The sequence below is a fragment of the Agelaius tricolor genome, unplaced genomic scaffold (genome assembly GCF_023055355.1).
Source record: "Agelaius tricolor isolate 1412-34295 unplaced genomic scaffold, bAgeTri1.0.p SCAF_38, whole genome shotgun sequence".
NCBI lineage: Eukaryota > Metazoa > Chordata > Aves > Passeriformes > Icteridae > Agelaius > Agelaius tricolor.
The window spans coordinates 1,976,114-1,988,186 of NW_027269298.1; the positions used below are offsets into that span (position 1 = coordinate 1,976,114).

The window sequence follows — 12,073 nt, forward strand, 5'->3', positions numbered from 1 at the left end:
CGCCTCCGCCGGCCCCTTCTTCTTCCCCTCCCGCTTGTTTGCTCTGGCGGAACGGCCGCCGCCGAGGGGAAGGGAACAGCAAAGAGGAGTTTTCCCACCTCCCATCGCACGGACCCCCCGCTCGCTCCCCGGGGCTCGCTGTCCCCGTGGGGCTCGGTGTCCCCGTGGGGCTCGGTGTCCCCCCGGGGCTCGGCTCCAGTGCCGGCATGCGGGACCGGCCGGGGAAGCGGGGCAGCCCGGCACGGTGATAGCCGCGACTCCGGTGAATTAATAACGCTAATCTTAAGTGTATAATTGCCTAAGTGCTTTAAATGATCGCTTTGGAAAATGGATTGTTTCCACCCTTTAAAAGTGTCGCTCATCTGGCCGCGGCCAGCGGGCCCGGCAGCTGGTGCCCGGGACAGCCGGGCAGCGCTCGCCGGCTCGGGGAGCCGACAGATGGGCTGCGGGTCCCCCCGGCCCCGGCCGCTCCCCCCGGCTGTCTGCGAGCCCCCCCGGCACCCACCGGCCCTCCAGATCCCCCTCCAGATCCCCGGGCCGGGTCCCAGCCCGGTGCCCCCGTCCCGGGAGCTTTGCCCCGTTCGCCCCGAGCCCCGCGATTGTCGGCTCGGCCAAATGCGCAGCCACGCCTGGGGGCGAGAGCCCCCGGCCTTTGTGGATGGGGCCGGCTCTTTGCATGTGAATGGCGGAGTTTGGTAAATCCCCGGGCCTCGGCTGGGCGAGGAGGAGGAGGAGGAGGAAGGGGGAGTCGCTCCCAGCTCGGGGTTAATGAAGTGGGAAAGGAGTCTTTCAGAGAGGCCTGCAAACAACCCCCTCCCCGGGCAACAACCCCCGTCCCAAATCCTACATGGATTGACTTAAACCCAGGGGATAAGTGCTTTAAATTAATCTCATTGAATAAGAATGAGGCCAAACAAAACTCTTTAAAATCATATTAAAAATCTATCAAAGGACAACTTGCAGTGGGTGTGCTTTTCATTTTGTGAGCGCAAAGGCAAGGAGCATACAGCAACCTTCCTCCCATTTACACAGCAGGAATGTGAATCAAAGACATTCTCTAATATTTAATTGTCCTTGTAGCCGTAGCAGATTCCTCCTCTTACATTAATGAAGTACAAGGCTTCGTTACACGTTTGTAATTGCAATATTTAAATTTGCCATTTCACATCTGGAAGGAGCTGGAAACTCCCCTGTACCAGTGGAGCCAGCACCACAACACAGTGCCAGGGTCCAGTTTGTGCCAGGGGGGTGGGAGGAGAGAGCAGGACAGAGTCCTCAGGAATCCTCTGCTCTGGGAAGGGGGAATGGCTGTGCCAGGGTGGTGGGGAGGAAAGAGAGCAGAGGGGACAGGAGGGCTGGAGCTGTTGCTGCCAGGGAGATCTCACAGCAGAGTCAAGCTTCAAGATAAAACAGTTTCGGGAAGACACCACAGGCCGTAAGCAGAGAGCACCACACTTGCCACATGAACAGCATCGTGTGTGGGAGGGTCTCAAAACCTGCTGGAGGACCAACCTCACCTCCAACCTGTGGGCAGGGGCTGAGATGGGAGCTGGTGTCCCACCAGCACTGGCCCTGCACCTACAGCAGCCCCTGAGCAGGCTGGAAATATTTCCAGAGGATGGTGCCAGGTGGGCACAGTGCTGGCAAGGCCCCAGGGGTAGGACAGGCTCTGCTGGGTTGAAATTCTATGAAGGAAAAAACCCCAGAACAGTTGAGAAGCACCAGTCCCAGCAGGGAAACCTCTGGAGTATTGCAGCAGGGATTTCTCCAGGGTACAGAGCCCAACAAGCTGCTGCTGGTTGGGCTCTGTAGCTCCAGGCTCTGGATCCAGAGGGTCCAGTGGGTTTGCCAGGGCCAAACACAGCCCTGGCTCTCAGGTCCCTTCCAGGCTTTTACCCAGCTCGAGGGTCACCTTCCTCCCCTCCTGGCACAGCTTTAACCAGGACCAGCACCCTCAGCACAGCCCCAGCAGGAGCTGCCCTGCTGGACATGCCAGCACACACAAAGTCATTGCAATCAGCAGAATTGTTTCTAGCCAAGATATTCCATGGATTCATCTGAGCACCAAACAAAACTATGTCAGAAAGGAAAGCCCAGAGCACTGCTGCTTTTCCTGCCCTCTCCCAGGTTTATGGAGAAAACAAGGTGTTGTACACAGGGAGGTTCTGCTGCTTTCTACCCTGCCCAGTTGTGGTGTTCTCAGCAGTCAGGGACCAGGGCTGTGTCCTGTGTCTGACCCAGCTCCTGGTGACCACTTTGCTTTTTCCTAATCCAAAGCCTTGCAGTGTGAACTCTCCAGCTGCAGAGGAGAGGAGGATGTGAGCTCCCACCACAGCTAAAGGACATGGAGCCAGAAGAGAGCTGAGAAAACACAAGAGCATCTCCTGCAATCTCAGGGTGTGAGAGCAGGGAAGGCAAACCCAGCTAAGCCCTGGTCTGGCTCACAAGCAGCTTTGTAGAGAAGTTACACAGTGCCACAATTTCCAGACCAAACCCAGGGGCTTTGGGCTGCAGGGTAGTGAGGCCCTTGCCCTCCACCACAATCCAGACAAGCAAACAGGACCAGAGCCAAAACCAAAGCTGCAGCTCCACCAACACTGCCAAACCCAGCTCCCACCCAGCCAAGACCCCTCAGCACACACCACGTACCTCAGAGCAAGAGGGGACAAATCCAGGAGAAGTTCAGGGCAGCATCCACCTGCTCCATGCCACGGGAATGCACTGTCATCCCTGGCTGCTCCTCATTTGGGTGCTCAGAGGATTTGGGAACCTCTGCACACACAGCACCCTGGTGCTGCTGCAGGTGGTGGAAATGATGGAACTCTAGAGCAGCTCCCAGCACCACACCCTGCCCTGCCTGAATGAAAGGGTGATTTGACTGAAATCAACCCCACACCTACCAGGTTCTTATTGAATTGAGTGGTGCACAAGGGTAAAGCCAGCTCAGAGCCAAACTGGAGCTGCCCAAATGTAAATGAGGGTAGAATTTGACTCCTGCCCACCCAGCCACAATTCAAACACCTTTTTCTCATCAGCCTTCAAGTTAATTAAGAGAAAACTCAGGTGCATGTGCATTTAACTTCAGGTGCATTTCTTTTAACACTTTCTTATTCAACAATCTCCTCCTCTATTTCCCTAATCACTCAAGCTATCCAGCCTCTCTGCTAAAGATGGTGAAGATGAAAGAAAAAGGCACTCTAATATTTTTTAAAAATCACTTTATTCATCATAACCATTTGTATTTTTTCATGCCAGTTAATACAGGCAGCAATGAGATCTCCTGATGTCTCTCACCTATGTGCTGTTGGCCTTTTTTCCTACTATTACGAATTTGCCAATAGTCCCTATTAATTCCTACGTGACAGTCAGCCAGGAGAAGGTCGTGTACTTTCCCTTCATGCACAAGATCATTCCCAAACTTGCACTCTCTGCATCATTCTGAGTCATTTTCATCCTCAGGGGTTTCTTTTCTGTTTAAGTTGACATTTGCCTTAAACCTGATTGCTCTTCCAAATAGTTCTCATAACTAAATCAGGTGGGCTTTGTTATTTTATTTTAATCTAATAAATGTTTGTGACTTCATTCTCTCTGAAAAATCATGGTTAATTTGATACTGGAGCCTTTCTATCATCTTTCAGAAGTGTTGAAAAAAGTATTGCAGTGAAATCAGAGTGTTTAATAATTGCCTGGGAGGAAAGAAAAATTCTGGTTTCAAAAGTTACCTTCACTTCAGAAATTAAATACTTTGGGGCTGATTGCTGCTCTCCTACAATCCTTTGTATGACTCACTACAGCCCAAAGTAGGTGCCCTCAATTCTGCATTTACAAGGCATCATTTTCATCTGTTTATACTCCTTTTTCAGTACTTTTCTTCCTTCTGACGTCTGAAATTGCCACTATTTGAGCACTTTCTGCTCCTGCATTAAACATGCCTGGCTCAGGTCATGGTGGGCTGCTCTTCCTCATCCCTTTCCTCGAGGAAGACACGTGCAGGGAACAGAAAGTTGTGTTTTGGCTGGGTTTGTGCTGTTTCACCCCTGCCCTGCTTGGTGCTTGTGCTCCAGGAGGGGCTGGAAGAAGCAGAGGGAGGGACAGGTGGGGGCTCACCTGTAGGGAAATCTCCTGCAGGTTTTGGGGGCACTTTCCCACTCACAAGGCAGTTTGGGTTTCATTTCACACACTGTGGTGAACATCTCAGCACACTGGGGCCATCCTGCACCCCTTTTCCCAGTGTCCCAGCTCTCTGATGGGAACAAGATGGGTGGCAAATGGGAAAAGCAAGAAGTGAAATCCATCAGCTCAAAGCAGGCCCAGGCAAGGCAGAGAACCCCAAAAGGTTGGGTCATGACTGGCAAGGGTTTGCAAGAACCTGCAAAGGCTTTAATGTTCAGAGAGGTGAGACATCTCAGACTGCCTGTGTGTTACATAACCAGGAATGACAACATGCTGCAGGCAAGGGGAAGTTTGGAGAGTGCTGGATTGCACTCTGGCTCCTTCCCACAGTGACAATGTTTGTCCCCAGGAGCTCTGACAGGGAGAGTTCTGCACATGGGCTCTGCCCCAAAGGGACTGTGTGTCACTGCACCGAAGAGTTCTCCACAGTCCTGCCCCTGGCACCCCTGCAGGTGCCAATTCTGACTAACAGTGACCAGGGACAGACCTTGCCCAGTGCACAGAGGACAGGAGAGGAGGTGGCAGCAGTGTGGCTTCATTGCCTGAGACAGGAGCAGAACTGCTCCCTGTACAGTGACAGGGACAGGGCAGATTCCCCTCTCCATGGTGCTCTCCCCTGCCATGTTTACCTGGCTGGAAACAGCAAGTGAAGGGATTGTGGAGAGTTCCTAAAACAGAAAAGCACCTCCTGCCTGCCCAAACTTGTCTCACTTTTATGTTGCACACACATCACGTTTCTCTGAAAATCATATTTAACCTTTTTTTTATTTTTCTTGCTAAAAAGCCATCTTAGGAACATGGTGCATCTTCAGGAGGCCACATTGAACTGCAGCAGTACAACAGGACACGCCCAGATTCCATTCCACTCGGACCTATGGAATGAAGGGGAGGAGGCCAAGATCCCCAGGATCCCTCCCACACTTGCCTGATAAATTGAAACACTCCTCAGCTGCTTTGGCAGGTCACCCTGACCCCCGGCTGAGGCACTCGAGCAGCTTTTACAGCCAGTGACTGGAAGGGCCTGGCTTATGTTGGAACCTGCTGGTTGCCAGCTTTCCTCGGCTTTTTCCTCTTCTTCTTGACCTTGGCTCCAGCAGTGTCCATCCCACTGGAATATTCAGAGCACAGGAGCTCAGCAAGGCGACGTTTGCTGTGGGTCTTCTTGAGCAGCTCAGACCTGGGCAGGGGGAAGAGCAGACAAATTCAGGAATTCAGAACCCCTTCTCCTGCTGGCTGGGTTCCTGCAATGCCACTGACAGCTGCACATTAGAGAAGGAGCAGCTCCCTTTCCTTGAGGCTTGGTTTGAAATTCTGCCTCGTGCAAAATTAGGTTTTGTTGTGACAGGTTTCCACAAAGGTGGCAAAATATCACGGCGTTTTTCAAAGCAAGCCTTTGTTCTGTACAAATGCTCTTGCAGGGGTGGTGGGGAGAAGGAGGGAAGCTTGTGTGCCTGAAGGCTGATGAATGAGGTGACACAGCAGTTTGGAAATAATAATAATAATAATAATAATAATAATAATAACAGCCCAATGACATTGAACAACGGAAACATCTTATAAATAGAAGTTAAATCCAGAGCTTGAAAACACAACCTACTCCCAAATAAACCAGGGGAAAAATTAGAATGCCATGAGTCTAAACCCAACAGATCCAACACATTTTCTTTTCTTGCAGTGTACTGCAGCCATCCCATGCACCTCACAGCCTCCCCCTCCAGAGACTGGCTTTTGCAAGAGTAGCTGCATTTTGCATGGCCACCAAACTCCAACATGGGTGTCCCTGCAGCCCTAAACTGCCAGCTGTAAAATTAAAAACCCACTCAGCATTTTCCCACCATGAGTTCTGCCACTGTCCTGCTCTACAACCTTGGGCAAAGCTCACCCTCAGTTATTTAAAATACAGTTTCTTGGGTGCAGGATCAGTCATTCCCTAGCTCATTCCCATGGTCCTGGGCACAACAGGGCGTCCACAGCTACTGGTGTTGGCATGTCCCACCCTCCTCTTCATCACCACAGAGTCACAGCCTGGTTTGGGCTGGAAGGGGACCCTAAACATCACCTCATTCCTTGCACTAGACCAGGTCCAACCTGAGCCCCTTCCAGCCTGGCCTTGGACACCTCCAGGGTGCACCTCTCTGAGCAAGTTCTAGTAAGGACCTGTAACACATCTCAAGAGTTTCCAGAAAGACAGAACAGAAATCTGTCTGTCCCTCTGCACAGGAGGGAACTGAACTGAGCAGCAGCCCCAGAGAGCTTTGGTGACAACACAGGGACTCAGCAGCCCTAAAGGTGACACCTTCTAGCACTGCCTCAAAGTCCCTTCAGGTGTCCAAATCCATGCTGGGAGTTGAAGAGAAGGAAGAAATTCTGGCTGCAGCAATGGACCAAGGCATTCAAACACGCAGGGAGGACAAGGGAAGTGAACCCTGGCTGCCTGGGGTGTTTTTCCTCCCTTCCCACAGCCTGTGCAGGGGTATCCTCTGCTCAGCCCCCTCCACCAGTGGGTGAAGTTCCTATTTGACACTTTGATTGTTGTCTCCAAGCATTTCCTACAGTAATTCCTGGGTTTCCAAGCAACACACCAGTTTACTTAACAAGAGGGAACTCTGCTGCAGAAGGACAAGGAATCCACCAGTAGCTGCAGGGCTGAGCTGCAGCTCAGCAGGGAGGTTGTCCAACACTTTATTATCAATCAGGTGAAATTGCTGCCCAATTAGTAAATCAATACTCCCTGCTGAGGTGATCAGCTGTACACAGAAAAGCAGGGATGCAGGGAAAAGGGAGCTCTCTCCCTCTAACCCAGGGCCACAAAAATCAATGGAGTTGTGCTGTGGAACCTGTGCTCATCACAGAAGAAAAGCAGCTGTCAGGGCCCTGTGTAACCATGAGATGGAGGAGCTACAGGGAACCAGCCTGCAGTGACAGCACACCAGGAAACTGCACCAGCTCAGGAGCCTGATTCCTGCTGTAGAGCTGTGAATTCCCCTCTCTGCCCAACTGCTGACAGTCTCTGGGAGCAGCAAGATAACCACAGGGCACCTTCCCTCACCAAGGTCATGAGACAAAGCCCAGGAGAACTGAGCAAGACCTTAACACTCACCCCTGAGCATCCTTGGGCAAGGTTTTTAATCTCTTTGCCCTCCATGTCCATTCTCCCACCTCTCTGGGCTTTCCCTGGTGCTGAGGGCTGGTGGGATGTTAATTTAAGGGAGCTGTGTGGTGATACTGTGGCAAAAAGCTTCACAGAAAAGCTGTAAATGTCAAGATGCATTTGCAACACAGACAGAACCCATGTTCCCATCACTGGAAAAGCACATGGATGATGAGCATCTCTTGCTGTGATCTCATGTCTAGGTATCATGGTGTACTGAGACAGAGGAAGGAATAAAAGACTCAGGTTCAGAGCTGCCTGTGCACATCTGTAATTAAGCTGCAACCTCACAAAAGCTGGTACCAAGACCCTCAGCAGAGAGACAATAAGGAAAAAGAGGAACTGTCCTCAGATGACTTTGGTATCTCCTCAAAGGCTGGAAAAGACCAGGCCAAAGTTTTAAAGACAAAAAAAATCTGTTCTCCTTCAGAAAACTGGGATTTAAACACTGTTTAAACATGAGAATCTTGTGAATCCTGCTAAATACATCACTGAATGATGAAAAGGCAGGAGAGGAACATCTGGAAGGAAAAGTGTCCATTGAAGGAAAGAGTAAAATCCTCCTCTCTGTTTCAGTTCCCTTCTACACCCACTTACAGAGCTGCTCCCAGCCTGCTGCTCCCCTTCCCCACCTGGCAGCCACAGGGATCCCAGGGATGCTGGTGCTGCCCAACCCTCCATCTCTGAGGGAATCTGAATACTTTGGACTGATCTCCTGGTGCTCTCCTGGAGACTGATCTCTCTCTGCTCATCTTTCACCTCAGTGTGAGTGATCTTGTTCTTGGAGGTGCCTCTCAACCTGGCTGGCATCACTGCCTGTTCCTTTGTCTTGCTGTGTGAGATGCTGCTGCAATGCAGTGCACAGGTGTGGTGACCTTTAACCAACTCCCAGCATCTGCAGCATCCAGAGGCTCCCAAATTGCTCCAGCTGAGGCAGGAGGAGGATGAAGTTCTGACACACAGTCCCAGAACTCATGGTGTGTCTTTGGAGAGAGCCGAGGAGGCCGTTCCATTTATCAGAAAACATTTCAACGTGGATTGCACCATCAATCTGCCTGACAGCATCTCCAACAGCTCCTTGACACTGTGCCAGCAGCAGAGCTGGGTTACCTCTGGGCCAAGGCTGCTGCAACACCTGCTTTTCCTACTTAGAGCATTGGATGAACCATCTGCAGCCAATGCAACCCTGTTTGGGTTGGTTTTGCTGCTGTTGTTTTTGCAGAGTGGGGGCAAGAAATCCATCAGCAATCCTCCACTGCTCTCGACAGGCCAACAGATGGCCCAGGTCCTCTGCTCCCAGCTGATGCAGATGCTTGAGAAGACCAAGGAAAATTATTACCCAGCCAGAATGAGCACCAAGCCTGTTCCAGAACACTCAGGGCAGGGTGGTCTCCACACTGGGGTGTGCTGAGCAGCAAAGCCCACCTTGCCCTACTGAAGGCAAATGCATTTCAGCCACACAGAAACCCCAGTCTCCCTTTCACTGCCATCCCTTGGTCTTCACCCTATGGAAAATGGACAAAAGCAGCACTGGGAGGCTGGGATCCTCCCAGGATTCTTGCTTCTGTCAGGCCCTTTTTCAGCCTAGAGAACAGAATATATTTCAATTAGAGAGAGATGACAATTTCTGGTGCACAGCCCCCAGCACAGAGGTTTTCCAGCTCTGTGGGCAAGCACTGTTAACTTGATTGGAGATGGAGAAAAGGCTCTGTGCTGCAGCCACAGTGGAACAGGACAGTAATAAAGGGCACTGCTGTCTGCAGGAGACAATCAGAAGGATTTTACAACTATAAAACTTTAATTTCATAAGAGGATTTCTTTTATAACATCATGATGTGGTAGCCAGGACTCACCTGTGTCCCTGAACTGCCTTAATGAAGAGTGATGGGGATGTTTCCTTTCACAGCAGCCATGTCTCTTACTCTCATTTTTGGCTCCATTTGCCCATGCTCTTACCTGAGCTCCAGTTTGGCTTTCTAGAGCAGACTGCCCAAAGTGAAATTCCCAGTGGGCAGAATTCCAAAGCTGCATTTTGACTAATTAAGTGATATCAGGAAAGCTCTAAATGTGCACATAAAAACTGGCAAGCAAAATGCTTCTAATGATGAGACAATTGCTGTGCAGGGAGGCCCAGCTGCAGCCTTGAGTCACAAGCCCTGTACTTTTTCAAAAATTGTTAATACCAAGATGTTTCAAAGTGGAACCAAGGATGTGAGGGGGGAGAGAAGGTAAAAGGACACGAGTTTGCACCCAAAGGAAACTGCTGCCCTGGCCACAGACACAGGGCTACAGGGTCTGTTTCCCAGGAGCTGTCTGATTCTATCTGACCATGCTGAAGAATGAATTAACACAAGGATCCTGCAGCCAAAGCCTCCAGGCCATGCCCATCTCCACATCAGAGCAATGGCACTGTGATAATGATGTACAGCAGTGCTCTCAAGCTCCTCTCCCTGATCCCATCTCACTTGAGGGTTGGGTTTAAACTCTGAAGCACGAGGGGGTTTTCACCTTTGTTTTTATATCACTTTTTGCATATGCTGTAGCAATTCTTGATACTCATAAGTAAATTCAATCCTTCTGAGCGTTTCTTGCATCTGAAATTCCTGTAGCAGGGAGTTCCACAGAATCAGCTGAACTAAAGAGTCACCTTTCTTTGTGATGGCTTGAACTCACCAAAAAACCAAATTAAGTTGCAACTGCTCACTGCAGTGAAAGCCTTTGGGGGCACACACTGATTTCAAAGGGAAAGCAGGCCCTCAGTTGATCCAGAATGCAAAAGCCTGAGCAGCACAGGGATGCAGGGTGGAATGGCAGTGGGTCTGTGGCATGTGCATTGTGAAGGAGTCAAAAGACAAATCTATCTGGCCTGTCAGCCACTTCCTCAGCGTGCTGCGACTCCAGGCGAAGCAAGGACAGCTAATCCCTAAGTGGAGGTGGGATCAGCTTCCTTGCCTCCAGCCTGCAGTCAAAGCATGAGCCCAGACACTGACTAAGCTGATGTACTGTAATTCAATATGCAGTATCTGGTTCTGGTGCTCATCTCTCACCTCAGCACAGCACTGCAACTTTCTGAAAACAGCGCCGGCAATTATTTTTCCGCCTTCAGATCGGGTTTTGCAGGATCCACCCCAGCTAAGGGGACAGCTGGTTTGCACAAAGACCTCTGAAAAATGCATGGAAGTTGACATGGGCACTGAGGAGAGGGCTGCTCCCACATTTCAGCACTGAAACATCACACACCTGGCTGCTCCCTCTCACTGCCTCACCTTCCCCCAGCAGGCTCTCCAAGGAGGCGCCAGGCACAAAAGGAGACTTCAAAAGAAATGAAAAGTTTTCTTTGTCCTCTTAAGGAAACATTTAATGATTGCCTTTACCCCACTTTCAACCTGGAGTGCCTGCTCTTTATTCTCTAGACAGGTGCTGAGAGATGAGGCTTTAGTGAGCAGCCTGATTAAAAACCAGTATCAGATGTTGGGAGACAATGTGTAATACGACAACCAACACTCACAGCATCATGTGAGAAATATAATTAAAAAGATTGCTCTGTGACTGTGCTCTTATAATTTCAAGCCTTGCATTTTACAATTAGAAACCATTTGTCTTCTAAATGGCAGGCTAAGTTTTGCTTTTTGCTTTCTGTCAGAGTGAAATCAAGAGCAATTCTCTAAGTTAATAGCATAATCTTGGATTTATGCAAGTGCAGACTGAATTTGAATCAATATTCACTTTCTCTAAACTATCCTATAAATACTAATATATTCTCTCCCTTTATTTATTTATTTTTTTAAGCACACACAGATAAAGCTGATTAAAGCCAAGTTTCACAGGCAGGAACAATTGTTGCACATCACAACTTTGGCTATTTTTTTTTTGCAGGGTCTTAACTTTGCAGATGCTCCCGGATTTGAAATCTGGAGCTTGAGCCGTGAGAGAGCTGTGCAAAGTCTGCCCACTTTCCTTGAGCTGCAATTCTGTGATCCACGTGCAAATGAGCTCTCAAATCACTCTCAGACCATTTGTTCCAACACCTCCACATCCCCCAACCCCACAGCTCCTGTGTGTAAATACCTACTGTATCCTGAGCTTGTCTGTGCTCTAATGGGATGAAGACTTGGGGAGGAGGAACCCCCATCTAAAAGAGGTTTGTAACAAGGGAAAAAGTAGCTCTAACAGAGTAGCAACATCACAGGAACAGAGAGAAGCATTGTTACAGGCCGAGTAATCCTGTGACACGCTACTGTCACTCATAGCTTGACACCCTGCTGGGCCAGCAAGACATCAAAGCCCACCCCATACCATCTTACATGCTCTTTATCAGCTAATCAGGCTATTCTTCCCGAAATAAAGCTCCCTTAAATCCCCTGCTCACAGGGGCATTCCCATCCTGTTGCCCATCTGCTGAGGAGGGTCAGCTGGAGCAGGAGGCAGAGCACTGGCCTGTCCCTGGTGGCTGCTGAAAGCAGGACAATGCAGGCTCCAACTTTTTATTTTCAAATCCCTTCCCCTTGCAATTTTTTTTTCTTTTCACAGGATAGGTGCATGTGCAAGAGAAGTGCCCAACCCTGGAACAATTATGTGGATTAGTGCTTTAATTGCATGGCTAAGGTTTGCTAACAGGGTTTGTAGCAACAATTACACGGAAAAAGTCACAATTGATGCTGATAAAGAAAAAAGATTTTCCTCCTTTGAATTATTGCAATGATTTTTCTGGATCCTGCCATTGCACTGGGGAAGAGAGCATGTCCTCAG

At 49.7% G+C, this 12,073-nt stretch overlaps 1 protein-coding gene across 1 annotated transcript in view; it reads right to left on the reverse strand.

Annotated features, from left to right (window-relative positions):
• Nucleotides 1-3,201: 3,201 nt before the first annotated feature.
• DDX31 (DEAD-box helicase 31) overlaps nucleotides 3,202-12,073 on the reverse strand; it is a 45,230-nt gene continuing 36,358 nt past the window's right edge. Inside the window, exon 20 of the mRNA XM_071454384.1 lies at nucleotides 3,202-5,350. Within this exon, the coding sequence (XP_071310485.1) occupies nucleotides 5,200-5,350 (151 nt within the window). The 3' untranslated portion in view covers nucleotides 3,202-5,199. The remainder of the gene's footprint in view (nucleotides 5,351-12,073) is intronic.